Below are 20,086 nucleotides of genomic sequence, written 5' to 3'. Positions count from 1 at the left end.
ACCTGATTTTTAGGATTATTTCAATATAAGCCCTCACCTAAAATAAGACCAAGTCAATAGCGCGATTCTTTTTAACTAATCGATAGCAAGAAATCTCTCCCACACGTTTTAAATGTTTATTCTAAAACGTGTGAGAGAGGAAAACGTGTCAATTAAGTAAATGGATATCGGTTTTCATATTTGAGAATCTCGTAACTCTCTTCCTTGTAATTTTTGTTTTTGATAAATAAACATAAAAGTAATCCCCCGAAAATAATACCTAGTGTTATTTTTCGAAAAAAAAAGGAATAAGACACTGTATTATTTAGGGGAAACATGGTAGTATGTTTTGAATTCCGTGCTTATTTTGCTGACACCGCTCCTGCGATACCTTGGTTGTTTTTTGAAAATAATGTAATAACATAGAATTTCCGGGTTATCATGTGTTATCACCTCGTTGGTTGAATTTCATCTGCTCCCGAGTATGGGACGCGATACTCGCCAGCATAAAGTTAGGGAGATCCTGTTTTCCCCTTCTCATTCTATATCACGATGAAAGCTTGTCCACGTAGTACTGTTATCAATCAATCAATCATTTTATTTCGGCTCTCTGACTAAAACGGAACAATACAAAAAAGTAAACAGACAACAAATACAGAACAATACAAAAAAGTAAACAGACAACAAATACAGACCAATACAAAAAAGTAAACAGACAACAAATACAGAGATACCTGGAAGGCGAGCATAACTTAAAATAAAGTTAAAAAACGTACAAGTACGTGCCCACCCACCAAAATGTATGTAGGCCAGCGTGCCCAAATCTTCTTGAAAGTTTCGGCAATTACCCTGGATTTTCATTCTCTGTGTCTGTGTGGTATTATCCTGTTTTCATTATTACCACGGCGAACTCTCTTCCCATATTTTCACGTTTTCATTCTCAATATTAGACTTACTTAGATTCGTTTATTTGGTCGATTTCCAGGCATCGAATTGTGGCCGTATATGGTCGCATCGTTACCACCCAGTCATCTACCGAAACCGTAATACGTGTTGTTTAATTATTACTTGTTGAACCACTTGCCGTGGTTCGCCATATTATTAGGCTGTCTTATCGGCTTTCCTCTCCCCGGGATAAATATGTTAATCCTATCCTATTGAGTATATAAGATAGATGCAGGAAAGTAGACAGTGGTCATTTCGTCGTCATCGTGACAATATATAATTTTTATTCTGCCCATTCTGATTTCCGGGCAAAGACATGAATGATTTTTTTTCTTTCGGTTATTTTTTTTAAATAATATTGTGCTCTTTTGCCTGAATGGCCTATTAAAACGATCCCATCTGGAGGAATTAATCCAAGCTAAATTAAAAATGAAATTTCGTGTTAGTATGATGGTAAAAAACCTTTCCAATCTCAAGAAGTTCGTTTGTTTCCGGAGGTTTATTGCCACGAATCAACGACATTGTCAACATAAGTGAGATATCTGATATGTACAATTAATTCCTTTCTCTTCAATTTATACGTATCATTATTCTGCTGTTTTTATCCTTGATCTTTAGTACTGTAATAGCCCACAAACGTACGAAGTAGCCTAGCGTTCCAAAATTCCGAATATATACCGAAAACGTTTTCACGCATGGCTGCATTTAGCCTGATTGTCCAGTTCCTCCGGACGGTTGCCTCGCAGCTCTACTAACAGACTTAGCGCTTTGAATAGCTGAGAAACTTTTTAGTGCGTTCAGACGGTAATGTCGGAATGTACCGCAGTGCTGTGGTAAGTAATTTCAGTAGCTACAGAAATAGGTGTTTTTGTTATTCAAAATATTAGGTGCTGTGTAATTCCATGAATTTGTTATTTTAATATTTAGGCTAAATAAGATAATTTCATTTCGACTCCATAATCAGCATAAAAGGCGATAAAATGATTGATAAAAATAAATAAATATAAACTGATCAGAAATGAAATCAGGAAAGCAAACAAAACCTCGGGTAAGGTTTAAAACGTCTGAACGAACAGAATATAAGATGGAAGGTATTGCCAATTTATTTGTATTTTGGTTGACAAATTATAAACTCACTTTGTCTGGAATTCCTGAATACCGTACTACTGGAATTCCTAATACCTTGACTTAATAAATAGCAGAATAGACATGCATTTACTGATTTATGATCTGCCCATTTTCCCATTGAAAACTTATTTGACTTACTAGTTTATTATACAGTTATAAGCTAAATAATAAAAAAAGATTCGTGAACTAAATTATTTAAGCATGGTTGTAGGCTCAATTGTTTATCATCTGTTTATCTGAGAGCTAGACTATTTTTAAGATAATGGATGGTCAAGTGAGACATTATGAACTGCTCGAAAAGCTTCAACAGTTAGTAAAAAGCCTGGACTTTAAGACCCAGCAGCGTCTTCCGTATGACCTCCTTGCTAATTTAGCATCAACGTTACGAGATAGTGCAATTTTCACGATCGTTGATGATTTGGAAGAAATTCAGCATTTAACAGAAAAAAATTTGTATACACAAAGACAAAAAATATTAGAGGAGCATAAGACTTTGATCAAAAATTTGAAAAAGAAACATGAAGATGATTTACGGACTTGCAAACGTCATAATCTTGCCATTTTACAAAAAGAACATGAAAAGCAGTTAATTGAGTTGGAAAAACGATTAAAAACGGAACTAACACAATTTGATAATAAAATTTTGACTCAAATTGATCAGAAAGTTGTTGTGCAGCAAGCAACTTTAAAAAGTGCTGGAGTTCCAGGATTCTTTGTTACGAATGATGATCAAGAAATAAAATTACAGATGACTCTTCTCCATTTGATAAAATTGGTGAGAACGTCTGAGTAATCGTATCGCTCTTTTTTTATCAGGATACCCTAGTTTTTTGTATGTAATAGTCAGCTCCTCAGGAAAGCAGTTTACAACATAGAGGAAGGATAACGAGTTAGTCTCGCGCAGCCCAACTCATAATAGTCAGTATGTCGGGACTATTTTGTCACTGCACACTGAAGATTACAAATCCACATCACTAGAGTGTAATAACATCTACTATCCAGTTCATTCAAATGTGTAGCGCAGTGGCTTCAACATATAAGTGAATGCTTATGCAGTATCTTGTTTAAAGCAAAAGTATAATGCACCTTATTAAATCCTTATTGAATATATTTTTTTCATGAAAATGATTGCATTTTTCCACTTATAACACATTCTCTAGTTTATACCAAAAATAATATTAAAAACATAAATTCATTCGAAAGCAAAATTGTTGGTGGCCACGGGTATTCTACATATCTTATCGATTGGGTTATTGGTATTGCTATTAACTATGAATTCAGCAGTCGTAATGTTATTGTCACCTCCTAATAATCTCAATCTTCGTCACTGCCGCAGTGGTATGGCATGTTTTCTCTCTTCTGTAATTCAAATTAATAACAATAGAACTGAACTAATATCGTATTCAGATTAGAAATGTTGAACAGTATTGTGTCGGATATTTTTGTTCATGATTTTGCACTTGATAATAATTGAGAAGAGCATAGAGATATTATTACTGAGAAAGAAAGGATGCGAGTACGGGTATCGCATTTCTAAAATTTATCTACACAAATTATCTTCTTGCTTACCTTTGCAATTACTGTATTTCATTTACCTTTTTTATTACGGACTTATAATGAACAGACCTATAACGAAATATGCACATTGTGATTTTTTATTTACAGTGTTTCAATTTATAACATAGTTATGAATATTTGTTCCCTAGTTTGATGGCACTGAGGTCACCTGTATAAATGTAAATAATAGAACTTGTTCCTGTTTGATATTTAGTATGGCCGAATCATCTGAATCCACCTCCGATATCATATCATTGCCTGTAACTGAGGCGAAAGAAGTTGAGATTGATACAAGTCAGAATAATCGACTTATCCCTGGCCGATCGAAAGCTGCCGATGCGGTTTGTCTGGAGTCCGGTTGCGGATTCAGATGTTCTCGTATACCTGGGCTGCGAAAACATCTTCAAACAGTGCATGGATTTGCTCAACCGAAAAGTACTTTTCGATTTCGTCTAGAAGAAGATTTCTTTGAATGGTTGAGTAGAATTGAAGATAAAAATCATTGTTCGTACATGAGAAGACGAGGTTGGCAAACAAACAAAAATGAAAGCAAAACAACTAGTTATTATTGTCATCGGGGTGGGTTGTACATCAGCTCTGCATCAAAGAAACAAACCAAACAACAAGGTACCTGCAAGACTGGCGTTGAATGTACGTCTTCATTAAAAGTGACATCGTGGCCGATGCACAATAATCTCATAGAAGTTGAAGCTTATTTAGAACATTATGGACATAGTTTTGAACTTGGACATACACGAATACATTGGAGGGATCGCAAAGAAATTGAATTAAAGTTAAAAAGTGGAATGAGCCGCCATAAAATTCTTGACGAAATTAGAGGAAGTTTGGACCAAAGTACAGGGTTAAGTAGAGTTCATCTCGTTTCGTTACAAGATATTTACAACATTGAGAAAAAATGTGGCATCAGGGCCAGTCGTGGTCGCTATTGTAGTGAATCTGGCATCACAGCTCAAGCATGGATAGAAGGAATGCAACATAGTGAGGATAACCCCGTGTTGTTAATCAAGTACCAGCAGGAATCCGCAACAGAGAAATATTCCAATTTAAGAGAAGATGATTTTTTACTTATTTTGCAAACTCCTCTTCAATCAAAAATGTTGCAAAAACATGGTCCTAGGCAATTTATGTGTGTTGATGCTACAAATGGAAGTCCATCTGCTGCAGATGTGAATGTGAAAGATAATCATGCTTTTCAGCTTTTTGCATTAGAGGTTCTCATACCGGATGAGAATCACAATAAAGAATCATATCCAGTTGCTTGGTGTGTATCCAACAGAAAAGATGGAGAAGTTTTGAGAATATTTTTTGAATGCATAAAAGAAAATTTACATGGATTTACTTTAACGCCTGGTTATCTGTTCGTACCTCCTGTTGGTGTCTCGGGCGGTCATGACTGGTTTCAAATTTGGTGTTCTACGTTCGGTGCTGGACCGAGGAAGCTCCTATCGAGCTGGCATGTGTTAGATGAATGGAAGTCGGTTTTACAAAGTAAATGCGCTGCTACATTTCACTTAGATTCAGAAAGGAGTAGAGTGATTACTAACTTTGAAACCGTGCTAAGAGAAACATCCGGATACCACTTTATTAAACTAATTAATGAATGTTTGGCAGATTTAAAATCAAATTATATGACAGAACCGTTAGCGTCATATTTTGAATCAAACTATATGTCTCAAGCTGAATTATGGGCTTCAGCCTACAGAACAGACGCAGCTAATTCAGCAGACTCGATTCTTGATATATTTCATTCACGATTTTCGAAGCATATTTATCATGAAGCGCTAAAAAGAAAACAATTGGATATTCTAGTAAAGACATTGATGAAATATACAAGAGATAATGTATTAATGAAACTACGAAATTTACACAAAGGGAAAAATGAATTTCATCATAGAACAGTAACAGGAGTAATACACAACGAAAGCATGGCTCTGTCTTTGGGTTCTGTATCTGCTGTGAAAGGAAAAACTAACCAATGGACTGTAACAGCCTTCACTCATTCTGTAGATGAACAAATTTCTCAGATTAAAAAAGTTTCTGTGAATCTTACAGTTACTATAAAAACAGAGCGCTGCTGCACAGCGAGATTGCGATGTTCGTTGAGATGCAGTGACTGCTCTGCCTGTTCCCATCAAATGACATGTTCGTGTAATATTGACAATGAAGAGGAGATTAAAACCAGTGCACAACCAATGTGTGTCCATATGCACCAAGTTTGTCGCTATCTTATCAAAGAACATAATGAAAGTGTTAACGATTTTATAACACCACCATTACTACTGAGATCACAGCCTGTTGAAGCTCTGCCTCTGACAGTTCTAACTAAACCAATTGTGCAACCATGCGTGAAGCCAGAATCAGATTCTGTCACTGATATTATTATAACCATGGAGAATTATGATGATGCCATTTCAGGCAGTCTGGAAGAAGATAATAAATCAAATGATAAAGAAACACAGCAGGATTCAGAAATCATAAATAAACAAGTTAATGAACAACCCAAGTGTCTTGGATCTGCCAGCACAAAGCTATTGACACTATCAGTTCTCCGAGACCGTGACGAATCGGAAGGTCCTTGCAAAAAAATAATGGATATTAATAATGCAAGGAAGGTTATTAAATTGGAATCAAACTCTAAGACTTATATTGTGCCTTCAAAGTTTATAACAAAAATAATAAATAAATAAATAAATGATATATTTTCAATCAAACTGTTAAAAAATTAACAATCTAGGCAAATGATCAGCTAGGTAAAATATGGGAATGTGTAAACATTATTTTAAAAATTTACTAATTTTTTCCATTTGATGGATTTTCTTTAGGCTAGTTATGGAAGTGGTATACCTAATTATTATGGAATTTCAGGTTAAAATCTTCGATCTAAATCGCATGTTCACCTTAGCAATTGTTCTTGCATATCGACAATCATACTATCATTGTGATATTTCAAGGTGGTCATCAAGATGGCTGGATCTCCTACTTCATAACATGTATTGAATGGTAAACTATTCATAGATGAGCTTCTGAATTTAATTGATACAGAAAATAAGTGCTGACAACTAATTTAATTTTATGATACATAATAATTCAATAAACAAAGAAATTGTTGAATTGCATTTTGTATATAGACATTCAACTGCAGATAACTTGGCCTGGTTGGTCCACTGTATTCATAATCTCTCTCTTCAGTGTTGAAGAGTTTTATATATATTTTATATCTTATGTTCAAGTTTGTTATATTTTATTTTTTTTCAACAATTTATTTTCTGTGCCCATTTGTTTCCTGTGGCAATAATTCTCATTAGTTGACCACTTCTCATTATTGATAAAGATAAGACAGCTTTTTATTACATTATTTTCAAATTTTTTTTTATCGGACTATAATTTTCAGTGATATTAAATGCTTGGTTTGTTGGTATTAAAATTGGTGCTTCAGAAGTGTGTGTACCAATATGGAGGTAACTTATTTCGTTCGCCTATTTACATCAAGTTGTGTAAAGGGACTGAAACTCGTGGGCAGGGGGTATGTTCACTTGGCTTACACAGACCGTGTCCAAACTCGTAAAAGAACTAAAATAAGGAAAATCTGAATAAAATTATGCCCAAACCTGGTACACACACTACGGGAGTACCTTATAATTTGTGGTGATAATAACTGGTGCGTTTTTTGTTCAATGTTGGACCACGTTTATTAGCATTTGTTTGCATTAGTCAAGAAGGTTATTGGGTGTCCATAAAGTCCCTTTACAATTTCAATTTTGGTATGAAGTCAGTTCTCAATATATCTTAACCAGGTTTGTTGTTTTTTAATCAGTAATTGTTCAAGTATTTTTACTTCATTTAATACATCTGTGATTGCCAAAACAATATCTATAAATTCCCTTCGCAATTTAAAAAATTTCAAGACTTTTTGGACACCCTATATATTGTATTATATTAAATTAACTTAGCTCAAGCCACACTTCTGTACTCTATAGCAGAGCTACTCAACTATTATCACCAATGGTCCGTTTACGAAACTTCAAAATTACTGGGGACCGAACATTATAGAAAATCTATTTCATCAAATAAACGAAACTTCGAATGCAATATTAAATTAAATACAAGAGCAATGAATGGCTCTCAAATATGGACACAAATATCGTACATCGGTACCAGTACGACAAACTGTATAGCTGTGTATTTAAATTGTATCAAAATCATCTAAAACTATGAAACGATGCTTTTATGCTGCCAAAATAAACAAGCAGACGCCATCCAAATTTTATGTTCAAATGGTCCGGATTTGGACCGCGCTCCGCCAGTTGAGTAGCCCTGTTCTATAGCTCTGATAGTCATTTTTTCTCAAATTGGCAAACTCAAAAGTGTCATTGTACCATTACATCAGATAGGCACTGTTGTTCTTTCATTACCTGTTCAGTTTATAATAATGAAATGTATTTTTACAGGTAGTCTTGAAATGTAAAAATAATGTCTGGTAAACCGGATCAGTCCAAAACTGGCATCAGCCCTGCAAAACTTGTGTCAATGTACAAATGCATGAACGATTTGAGATTACAAAACATATTTTGTGATGTCACAATCAAAGTTAAGGACAAAGAAATCCATGCTCATGGGGGAGTATTGTGCGCTCATTCTCACTATTTCAAAGATCTGCTGAAAAAATGTAATATTCGGGGTGAAAAAGTCCTCGTTCTTGAAAAGTTGGAACCAGAGATTGTGCGCAGCTGCATCGATTTCATGTATACGGGAGAGGTCGAGCTCAATGATGATAATTTAGATGAAATCACTGAAGCGGCACATCTTTTTGGGTTGAAGGAGATCGAAAAAATGTCTGCAAAAATTTTCATCAAAGATATGGATGTATACAATGGAATGGCCATAAGACGAGTTGGCAGGCGATACCATTGGGATGATATTGTGGAACAGACGGAAAGGTTTTTGAAATCGAATTGCATTAAAGTACTCATGACGGATGTTTTTGTGATTTATTCAAAGGATGAATTGGTTTGGCTTTTGGACAATAAACAACTGAGTCACCCACTTGAGGAAATGCAAATTTGGGCTTCGATTATAAAGTGGACGGAACACCACATGGATCAGAGAGAACCATATTTATTTGAGCTCCTACAAAAAATAACTCTCGATAATCTGTCAGTAGCGTTTATGAATGACAGCATTCGTCGGGAACCGATGGTTATGCGATCCCAAGAATGCATGAAATATCTCTTGCAACATTTATTTGCCAGGATTTCTAACAGTTCCGGACCTGATGCTCAACTGAGAGAAAAAATTATGAATGAAATGAACCATTGACTCTGAAATTCAAGTTAATTAAATTGCACTATTTTTTATTTGGATTTTAAAATTATGCAGAAATGAATTAGTCTTGAATTCGTCAAGTTAAATTTCTTGGTAATTTGTGAAATAATTTTATTGTTGTTCATTGTTTGCATAGTTTCTTTTCTTCAGGTTTCCAAAATTAGCTACCCACCTATAGAATTTACTATTTAGTAAAACAAGATTGAACTTATTTACATTTGAAAATGAATTATTAATTTGAGAATTCAGGTCATGAAACTAAATGTTATTGATAAAACTAATTTTCTGTTCAAATTTTTCCCCATATAAGGTAATTTTATCAACCAATTACCCTGTTATTTTTGTTGTTGATAGTTGAGTGTGTGTCATCCCCGATATTCTTTGCAACCATTTATTTTGTGTTCCGAATAATACACATTCTCTGTTTGCCAATTACTTCAAAAATACATTTCAATTTTCATTGATAAGGCATATATGCTGTTTCATCTCTATGTCACACAACTGTGTACTTTTCTAGCTTTATTCAAATAAATTTCCACAAAGTTGACTAGTTAACCATTCCCAGCCCTAGAATTCAGATGTTGTGTATCCAATGGCGATTAGAACCGCCTGAGAAAAAAATTAAAATCTTTTTAAGATTCTTGTTCAAAAGCTTTCTTGTTCGAATGCTTTACTGTACAGCACGGTTGTTTTTGTAAATTGCTTTCAAACCTGTTTCATTTATTCATTTTAATATCAATTTGATTAGAAGTGGCTTATTCCTGCAAGTTTCAAGTTTTTTGTACGTTTTGTGAATATTCTATTATGTTAGCAAGTTGATTATTAATTATAATGTGATTTTAATATGATTTAATATTTTGAGGATTAGCTGATTAACAAATAATTCTTAATATCCAGTATGTCCAATTATTTTTAATTGGCCAACACCATTTTGACTAAAAACGCGTGTTTCCAATTTGATTTCTATTGTACAGTGAGTCTATAAAGTCATTTTACAATTCAAGAAATTAATTACAAAGAAAAATAATAAATATTTAAATGATAAGGTGGCTTTATGGACACAACGCCTCGTATATTTGAAATCGAGAGCTTTTAAAATTTTTGATAAGTATTTTCAATTATAAACATCAATGAACAATTTAGTATTCAAATTACTATTGAATTATTTTCCAATTTCCAGGTATATTCTAATATTTTCATTGATTCAATAGTCAACATTTGTAACAGAAATGATTATATATATGACTTGAGGTGTAAAAGTTTAATTTCTTAATACGATTGCCAGTTTTATACAGATTTATAGAATAAAAATTTGGGCTTTTGGTTTTATTCATTCTGTGGCAGAAAGTACTCTTGGCATTTTGTTTTGTTGAATAATATTTGAAAAATATGTTTTTATTTATCAATACTGATTGAGTTCCTTGTATGTTTACCATATAGCTGTTGTTTCATTGCTTATGGTAGTTATAAATGTGCTCTGTATTGTTTGTCAATTAGCTTGTTAACTTGTTAATTAGATTCGGCGTTAATTATGGCAGTAATATTTGATTCAAGAGTCTTGCTACACACTAACACAATGTATTTCTGTAACGTTTCATCTGACTGGAGTGGGACTTCTTTAGGCAAGCATTTTTCAACTATGATAAGAAATGCGATAGCATGTAGATAAATAATGGTTAACAATTGTCGAGTTAGTTTTCAATAGAGGGACATGACATTTCCTAACTGGTTACGTGTAATAGGTTAGTTTTGCACTAAAAAGTAACATCAAAATGCAATTAATATTAAATAAGCTGAATGTTTTCTTCCCTCTCTTTCTATTTATTGCTGTTCATTTCACTACATAATCTGCTATTTATGACTGACTAATTATCCAAGACTAATTCACCATGTCCCATAGTAATCCCATAGGGCATCTTGTGATGTGGTTTTATTGCCAAACAAATGCAGCTGGCCTATGAGTTGTGAAGCTGTAGTATTTGTATGTTATGTTCTGAATGGTTTGTGACAGTTTTAGATAGTTTGTATTGTAGTTTTAGAAAGGGATTTTAAATTTTTTTTATTCGTAGAAATGATCTATGTGTGGTATTGTAGTGATCTTTAGCTGAAAGATATATTGAAATGAGTTGTATGTCATGGAAAAATGACTAGCAACTGATATTTTGTGATATACCGTATATCTTCGTATGTAAGCTGAGGTTTAAAACTCAAAATAAAAACGCTGAACTAAGGGGTCGGCTAATACGTTCTTAACTCTGATTGCATTAATTCTCTTCTGAAAGCATTTGGTGTGATAAGTGCGTACGGCATGTAACGATTTGTAGGTTTGGCTTATATGTGATTTTTCATTAATTCACCATTTTAGGGTCGGCTTAAATATGCGGCGATATATGTTACTTGTTGAATGGTTAGTGCATGCTTCTCCACAGAAAGCTTATCAAAAAGCCAAATTTGCAGTTTTGATTCAAATTTGAAAGTTTTTATGGAAACGATTCGAAGTAACTTTAGATCGTTGTTTGGACTGAAAGCGATAAAAATATAAAAAATTTTTAAATTTTATGCGAATTTCAGGAAATAATTGTGAATTTTACTCAGAGACCGCAAGCTTTCGGTTGTCAATAAAAAGTGAGATTGACTTTCCAAGGACCAAGTGACTCCCCTTTTCCCGATTGTATTTTGTTTATTTGTTATTTTACAATTTTATTGTTGTTTTGATTGATTCCTATTCATTCATGTGATACAATGCTGTATTGTTTGCTTTTATCTCTGAATTCAAAGAGATGCCTCATGTTCTTAGTTAATTCAAGGAGTATTTTTTTATGTCTATTCTCCCAGACCTAGATTATAGTAGGACGATTATTGATGACTGTTTGATATTGTATCCCAAATTTGGCTCATCTTACTCATAATTCACTCAAATCATTTTTCTGTGACACTCAAGTGGGTTTAGCCCGACCCTATAAATTTTGTTTGGAAATTTTAGTTTGGAACGGACATTTCATAAGGTGTTTTTCTCTCTAAATAGTGCTCTATATGAGTAGACAACGATATTTATAGAAATGCTAATTTTAGGAAGGACTAGCTTTTTTTAGTAATGAAGTCTGTTATGCTGATTGTGCGTAGACATTTTCTGACATTTGATAGAAAGCAGAAATGGCATTCAATGTCAAGTGTGTCACGTAGGCTTCTGAATGGCAAGATGATCAAACCAAGTATATTTGAAAAATATGTTTTCCGTCATCTTATTTATAAGTCTGCATTTGTGAACAGTTCACTAGTTATTCTTGAACCTTTCTTTAACTCTCAAAGCTATTTAATTATCATTGTGCTTCATTTAAGTTTGAACATTTATTTACTTGACTCTGTCAATTCTAAAACTGAAATATATAAAAATCTACTGGTCAAGGTATTTCTGCATAAAAGAACTATTTCAAAAGCATGGCATCTTATTGGTTAATGTTGAGCCGATAACTATGCAGTAAGCACTAGTTAATTCTGGCACTAATGCTCGACAAAAACTTCCAGATAACAATATTTCAGACGCATCGAGCTTGTTTATTTATTATAGTAGAGTATGATTATCGAATTTTTTAAAATTATTTGATTAAGTCGCAAGGGAAACCGTCCATCTTTAGATGCTAGAAAAGCTTTGCTTCTAAGCTGTATGCTGTAGAAAACTCTTTACAATGTTGATAATGTGCTTTTAGCTTCTTCCATTTATTTGTGATTGATGTTCCATTTACTTCAATAACTTGTCTACAAGTAAATATGAAAATAGTTCAGTTGCAACTAAACTTTGCAATTTTCGAGATATGATTGCCAATTTGTTTTTTACAGTCATGATTTTTCTCTCCTTGTATAGTCTGATTTCAACAATGTATTTGATTTGTAAGTTGAAGAATTTTTTCAAGATTCGTAAAGAATTTTGACCAAATTCAATTTAAAATTGATGATATTCACAGAAAAAATTTTGGAAGATTCATAAATTTAAAAATGCTGTTTTTTGCAAAAATTTTGCCGTGGAATCAAGCTTTCCTCAAATAACATGGATTTAAATTTGCCTTTCATCATAATTTTTGAAAAAAGAAAAGTTTTAAAATATTTTCCAAATATTATTTCAGAGCATCATGCCATCTTTCTAAATTTCATTGTAGTTATTTGTGTTCTTGTACAGAATATTTGCGTGATTCATTTTATTTTTGTTACTATTTTTCTTGTTGTTTTATTGACAATATCATGTTATATTTTCATTCTCATAATTGTGTATGCTCAGCAAATTTGCTTTTAACGTAGATGTATGATAATGCGTTTTCTTCAGTTGTATTCAAATATTAGATACTCCCTGAACTATCAGTATGAATGTATATATTCGAAAGTGTGTCATTCTACTTTTTCAAATTTTCAAACTATTGTCCATGGAATAGGGATCTCTGAGAAATATATTGAGACAAATTAATACTACTTTAAAATGGCTCGTTTCCAAAATTGAAGTTGTGTTTTACCAAGAAATTGCCACTTATCTCACTGAATTTACAGTTTGTGAAGAATTATAAAGTAATGGATCCAATTACAAAAAGACCCTGGCTACAGACGCTTAGTTGAAGGGAATCTTTACTCCTCAGAAATACAAATTTTGATAATAAAAAACTTTGTATGCAATGTATGTATGCAAGCCTTCTCTTATTGTCTCAGCTTAATCCTTTTTACGAATTCGAAAGTTCGACTACGACTTTCTGATTCGGGAAGGTTTCAAAATATGATTCAGATTCCAATATCCATGTAAATGCATACCTAGTAAGAAACAAACAATATAAGTTTTGCCCATGATTCCAATGTCTATTCATGCTGACTTAGCCAGGGATGTACAGTCAGTTGTTCGAAATTTGTCAATACTCATTTGCATCGTACATGTTCTGCATATAGTATTCATTTTTTGATCCATATTTGTGTTATTATGTTATCATGTAATGAATTGCTATTTACAGAACATAGGCCTTATATTGTGGGTTCTCAACTAGGTGTATTACCACCCCTGGGAGTGAATCTGACCTGAATCAGTTGGGGGGGGGGGGGGTGTACCAACTTAAATTAAGAAAACCTGTTGAATACGATACCAATTGCAATGTCTTCTGTTGCATAATAGATGATATTGTGCTCCCAATATGGAGAGACTGTTTAGACTAGCGTCATTTTTCATATTTCAATTACATTACTCTGGAATAGAGCGTACACAGTATGGAAGAAATTTTTCTTGTTAAATTTGCATGTGCTAAATAAAAGAATAAAGGTTGATAACTTCTGTTTTATATAAATCGTGTTTGATTTATTAGAGAATATTTTCTGATAGAGTACAACTGTCTGAATATTCGTTTTGTCAAGTTGATTCTAGTATTATGATATCAAGTTGGATCCACTGAATTTATTGTACCTATTTTGTAATTTATTTGGGTGATGTGTGATTTGACCTTTGCACTGTGACCTGCTGACCTTTTGTATATTTTAATTAAATCACAGTTAGTATAATCTATGATTCCAAGCATTGGGATGATACCTGCTAGATCAATGCCTGACAACTTCATTTTGTGTAACCACTGGACCACCTAAGCCCCGTTCAAAATGAGCTACGGCAGGTAGGCTTCTTTAATTTTTTTAATATCTTGTCGGATTGCAAGGCGCCTTCGAAGTTTGTGTACCAATATGAGGGTATCAGTGACTACCGTAATTTTGTTTGCCTATTTTTCATCAAGTCTATGGGCAGGGGGGATTTTTACTTGGCTAACACAGACAGTCCTCTAAGGAAAATCGGAATAAAATTATGGCCTAACCATTATCTGGTACACATACTACTGAAGTACCTTGCAATCTTTATCAAAACAGTAAGAGGAATATCTCATTTGTTATTAAAAGCATTCATTAACTGCAATTCTGGGATTTACATGTAATGGCATAGATCGGGGTGCTCCCAAACTCAGGCCCGCGGGCTTGTGGCCCGCAGCTTCATTTTCTGCGGCCCGCGTCGCATTCGGAGAGTAATCATTTTTGTGTTGTTTCGTCATAAAATTAGCCAGAAAAATCTTTTGACCTATTGTTACATCAATAATGTCACTGAATTGAATAGTGTTATGGCTAGCTGAGGCAACTAACAAAGTTGAATGATGGGCTTGGCGTTAGCAGTCTAAATTGTTATCTGGCTTCATATCGTTTTGGTCGAGAATATATGCTAACAATTTCGCAATATAGAAAACTTAAAATCGAATGCGGATTCTATTAGCCTAGGTTGGCGCTATGCCTGATAACTAAATAATAATGTTAGGGCCGAACAATATAACTCATGCCTGGTGTTTTTTGAAACCAGCCTCAATAGTATTACAAAAAATGTTGCCTATATATCAGAAAGTTTATTAATTACCCTTCTGTACCTCAAATTATGTAACCAATCAATCTGTAGTTATATGTAAGGTATTTTGTAAACATGAGTTTGAGAATGAAACAAATCTTTAACTGGATGTGGAGGGGGAAAATACCACAATTCTTTCTTGATATGTCTGCAAGTTGTGTCGATGAAAAAACAATTGAATTTTAAACGGCATTTTAGAATCTTGTAAGCAATGAGCATTTTCCAAAGTTAAGATTTTGCATTGAAAACCTATTGATGTTCGAAAGCACGTACATTTTTTGCGAAAGCATTTTTTCCGTAATGAAGAGTTTGAAATCTTGCAATATATGTAGGTATGGAGACTTTTGCAGGTTTTAGTAAATTTCTGTCATGGTTTTTGCATGGGTCAGCTCTATAAATGACAAATACTGATCAATGTGTTTGCACAATAAAAGTGTTTGTATTGTATTGCACTGTTTACTTATTCTTAGTACTATTATGGCCCGCGAACAATGCAAAGATAGTTTTGTGGCCCGCGGAGTCGACTACTTTGGACCACCCTGGCATAGATAATCACCATGTGGTTCGGTACTCCCGTAGTGTGTGTTAGGGTTAGGCCATAATTTTATTCCGATTTTCCTTATTTTGGTTCTATCACGAGTTCGGGTACTGTGTGTGTTAGCCAAGTGAATATACCCCCTGCCCATAGGTTTCAGTCCTTTCACACAACTTGATGTAAAGAGGCGAACAAAATTAGTTACCGGTACCCCCAAATTGGTACACACACTTCTGGAGCGCCTTCGATTAATTGTGAGTGAGTGTCGGAGAACACTTAGTCTTCAAACATTTCAAGTAATAACTCATTGATGGCAAAGTTGAACCTTCTGTGAAGTGATTTTTTCTTTGAACTGTTCAGGTATTATTCTGGTGGCAGCTATTCTAGGAGTCATCTTGAATCATCTGGTTCAACGTAAGTACTTTTCCTTCAACATTTATGGATTATTTTTAAATAAAATCTTTGTTATTGAAGTAGATAAATATAATATTGAGTGTTAATATTACTATTATTCAACTACTGTAAGTCGATCAATTTTGACATTTTTTTTGAAATTTTAGCTCTGGCTAAAGCAAAAACTGCTGCAGTCAAAGACGAGAAGGCTGAATGGCCATGCTTAATGTAACATTGTCAAATTAGTGTAAACTTGGTAAATCATTCAAATCAAAACAAATTGCATAATTGGAAGCAGGGGTTTCGAATAGTCTCAACAGACTCAATTTTATTTCATTGCACATTCTTTATGAGGTACTCCCGTAATGTACCAGGTCAGGGTTAGGCCATAATTTTATTCAGATTTTCCTTATTTTGGTTCTATCACAAGTTCGGGGACTCTCTGTGTTAGCCATGTGAATATGCCCCCTGCCCATTAGGTTTCAGTCCCTTTACACAACTTGATGTAAAGTAGGCGAACAAAATTAGTTACCTCCATATTGGTACATACACATCTGGAGTGCCCTTTATATATTTCAATTCCAACTCTAGTAGTACGGCTCTTGATTAGCTGTGAATTGGCTATTGAAGTAAAAATGTTGATAAAGTTCAATCGAATTGAAAGAAGATTTATCCAGTTTTGAAGTTCAGCAAAAATCTCGATTGATTTGTGAGAATTCTAACGCAAAGCATCATCTTAAACAATTGCAGGTTGTTCAGCCCAAAATACACAAGTGCTAACTATGGATCGAGTTCAAGAAATGTCTTGCCAGATAAATTTGACTATCCTGATAGAAGAGCTGTAGGATCTCGTTCAATGTTGGAAAGGTATTTTGTTTTGAGTTTTCCTCGAGTCACATTTTCAAGTTCCTTTATATTTATTTATACCTAGAGATACTTCTGTCCTAATAGTAAATGAACATCGTTCAATTCTAACTTACATAGATTTTAAATATTTCAAATTTACTTTATTTTATCTATATCATAAGATATCTTGATTCAAAAAATAGAATTCTTCATTAAAAAATCTATTTGGATTGGAGTGTTTTTATTCCATTTAATAATAATGTTAAATAAAATATTTTGATTCGAACTATGTCTTATCAGTAAAATCTACTACACCAGGTAAAAACAATCAAAATATTTCTTCCTAAAACCGAAACAAATTTCAACTTTCCTGTATTCATTTTATATTGTCAATGTTTTCACCTTTATTTGTATTTACTATTCTATTATTTTTCTATCAGTCGTCCGAAGTTTAATTCATACAATGATACTCCCATCTACTCACCATCAAGATATGGAAGAGCAGTAAGTTATTAGAATTTAGAATTTCATCACTTCTAATTATGTTTGGTGAAATAACTGTAACTAACAATTTTGTCTTCGGCTCCTTTTCTTATTGAGTGGGATTTTGATTTAACTTTATCCAATAGTTTATGTGTTGAATTGAGTATATTCCAGTAATTATAAGTGTTATCTTAAAATATTTTACCAACTTGTAAAAATTTTGGTCAAATGGAATTTGCTTTTAATCTTAGTGTAGTTAATTATGTCCCACATATTAGCAATGCAGCCGGATGAGGGCACTTTTAGAGCTTCAATATTGAGCCTGAAACAGGCAATGGTATTTGCTAGATGAATCCATGACCTGCTTCAAACTTTTAAATTATAAAAAAACAGCTGAACACCAAATTTTTCTTTTCAACATTCGCTTTCTTGTCTTGAACGTTGAAATCATCATTTTGTTGTTATTGTGAATTTTTTGCATTATAACGTAGGCTATTCTGAGGTAACAGAAGGTTATGGGAATATTAAAATGTGACAAAAGAATTCTTTTATGCTAAAATAATTCGATAGTCTACTGTATAAATATCTCCACATGCGCCATATAATTACTAAATTTTTTTCAAAGAAAGCAAAAGATATCGTTAGACCTTCAACTAGGAGCAGGCAAGCTACTCAATCCATGACAAGAGAAACTACACGTCGATCCAGAAATGATCGTGACTCTTCGTTACCACGTTCTCGCAAAAATACTGGCATAGAATACCCAGAACTTTCTAGCATCCCTGTAACTTCCTCTCGTCCGCTACCTGAATTTCAAACTATTACTTCAAATTATAATAAAAGGACTTCACAAAGGAAAGCTTCAATATCATCAAATAAATCTTACTCTAATAGTAATGGATATAATAGCAGTAGCTCTTACCTTCACAATGGATCATACGATCATTATTCAAATGGATACTCCCCGAAGATAGAAGTTAAAAGAAACATTCACAATTGTAAGTATTCAAAGATGTTTTCTAATTATTGTCCTGAATTGATTTATTCATATTTACATGTAGCCTAACTGTTACGATTTCATGCATTTTTTCACTTAAAAGATTTTTTTTCATTCGTTTTACTCCACAAACGAAGCAGCCATAGTGAACTATAATTTTTCATAAGACATATTTATAAGCCTTTTACTCTGAACAGGGCTCTTTACAAGTTACTATAGTTCGGGAAGACCAGAATCTTTCTCATTTGGCATAGCCCAAATTTATTTTGGCATAGCCCAAATTTATTACGCCTTTGATGAGATGATGGGCATGGGATTGGAACCCGCGATTTTGAATCAGATTTTCTAATATACTTTTTTTATTGGACCTATTCATAACCTTTCACTTCAAACAAGCTAGCTTTGTTAGATAAGGTGCCTTGGTATACTGGTAAGGTATACTTTGGAAAGACCAGCCCTCCCAATTTAATACACATTTGATGAGGTGGTGGGCATGGGATTTGAACCCAAGATTTTCAATCGGCAATGCCAACATAGCTATGTCTGACATTTCAACTTCTAGGTCAGGACTTTCAGAATTTTATGGTCTGGTCTTTCTAGAAATAATGTTTTGACATTTTTGTATGCGCACTTCCATAGCCGGCCACTGATTATTCGTTAATCAAGATAGCGCTATCTGGATTGTTACTTATCGATTTTAATCGGTAAGTACGTTGATAGGTATTTGTATGTCTGTATGTTTGTCTGTTAGATGCACGCGATATCTCACGAAAGCAAGATTGAATTTGCTCCAGATTTTGCATGTGCATTCATCTTATCTCGGACCAGAATCCTATTGATTTTGGGCGAATTATGTCGTATAATTAGCGAGTTATCAATCAATTATTGATATAGTGATCTAGATTTTTGTAAAGCGAGAGAATTTTGAGACCCGCCGAGTGTGTGTGTGTGCGATGCACAGTGCGCAAGTTACAAGAGCGGATGAATCGAAACTGCAGTTTCTGTTTTGGGGGATCCCCTAACTATCGATCGATAAGTTTTCGGTTTCCAACCGATATTCTCGTTTATTATGTCGTTACAGTTCTTTTCAAGTGCAAATATGAGTAAATGTTTAAATACCCTTAAAAACTATAATAAGATTCATTCAATGAAAAGAAACCTTCACATAACGAAAGAGGGGCCAATGATCCAAAATAAAGAATCAGGTGCGGTCTAAATCAAATACCCGAAAGGTCCGGATTCATACTGCGGTCCACCAGTTGAGTAGCCCTGTGCTAGTTCATTGCACTCATCAATTATCAGTAACGGTTAAAATTCCGGTTTTCCTTCAGATCACTTTTGGAGGAATTTTATACAAGCAGCCATAATATGGTGCTAGCAACTTTAACAGTCTGTAACTATATACTTAGCTTGACTTAACCCCACCGGAATAGTAAAACCTGAGTGAGATGGTAGGAATCCTGAAATGAACTTTGACCTTTCA

At 33.7% G+C, this 20,086-nt stretch overlaps 4 protein-coding genes across 6 annotated transcripts in view; all 4 read left to right on the top strand.

Moving 5' to 3' along the window:
• The first annotated feature begins 2,141 nt into the window (after nucleotides 1–2,141).
• Nucleotides 2,142–3,718, top strand: LOC120326362 (protein DGCR6-like). The gene has a single exon (XM_039392635.2). It carries the CDS (start codon nucleotides 2,315–2,317, stop codon nucleotides 2,843–2,845), a length of 531 nt encoding a protein of 176 aa, XP_039248569.1. The 5' UTR covers nucleotides 2,142–2,314; the 3' UTR covers nucleotides 2,846–3,718.
• A 106-nt stretch (nucleotides 3,719–3,824) lies between these two features.
• On the top strand, nucleotides 3,825–14,466 carry LOC120326329 (uncharacterized). Its single transcript, XM_078111486.1, has one exon. It carries the CDS (start codon nucleotides 3,825–3,827, stop codon nucleotides 6,315–6,317), a length of 2,493 nt encoding a protein of 830 aa, XP_077967612.1. The 3' UTR covers nucleotides 6,318–14,466.
• Nucleotides 8,101–8,946, top strand: LOC120326352 (kelch-like protein 2). The gene has a single exon (XM_039392624.2). The coding sequence runs from the start codon at nucleotides 8,101–8,103 to the stop codon at nucleotides 8,944–8,946; it is 846 nt and encodes a 281-aa protein (XP_039248558.2).
• Nucleotide 14,467: 1 nt separating the features above from the next.
• The window catches only part of LOC120326334 (ubiquitin carboxyl-terminal hydrolase 2-like), a 29,945-nt gene continuing 24,326 nt past the window's right edge, over nucleotides 14,468–20,086 (top strand). For 2 of the 3 annotated variants that reach the window (XM_039392604.2, XM_039392602.2), the window contains exons 1-5: nucleotides 14,469–14,582; nucleotides 16,245–16,298; nucleotides 17,028–17,144; nucleotides 17,564–17,627; nucleotides 18,232–18,604. In XM_039392604.2, coding sequence (XP_039248538.2) covers nucleotides 14,569–14,582; nucleotides 16,245–16,298; nucleotides 17,028–17,144; nucleotides 17,564–17,627; nucleotides 18,232–18,604 — 622 coding nt within the window. In that variant the 5' untranslated portion in view covers nucleotides 14,469–14,568. Of the gene's footprint in view, nucleotides 14,583–16,244; nucleotides 16,299–17,027; nucleotides 17,145–17,563; nucleotides 17,632–18,231; nucleotides 18,605–20,086 lie in introns of all 3 variants that reach the window. The other variant, XM_078111487.1, reaches the window with a different exon arrangement.

This window comes from Styela clava, chromosome 4 (assembly GCF_964204865.1).
Source record: "Styela clava chromosome 4, kaStyClav1.hap1.2, whole genome shotgun sequence".
Classification (NCBI taxonomy): Eukaryota; Metazoa; Chordata; class Ascidiacea; order Stolidobranchia; family Styelidae; genus Styela; species Styela clava.
The sequence above is the reverse complement of the archived record's forward strand: the minus strand, read 5'-3'. Positions and strand labels throughout refer to the sequence as shown.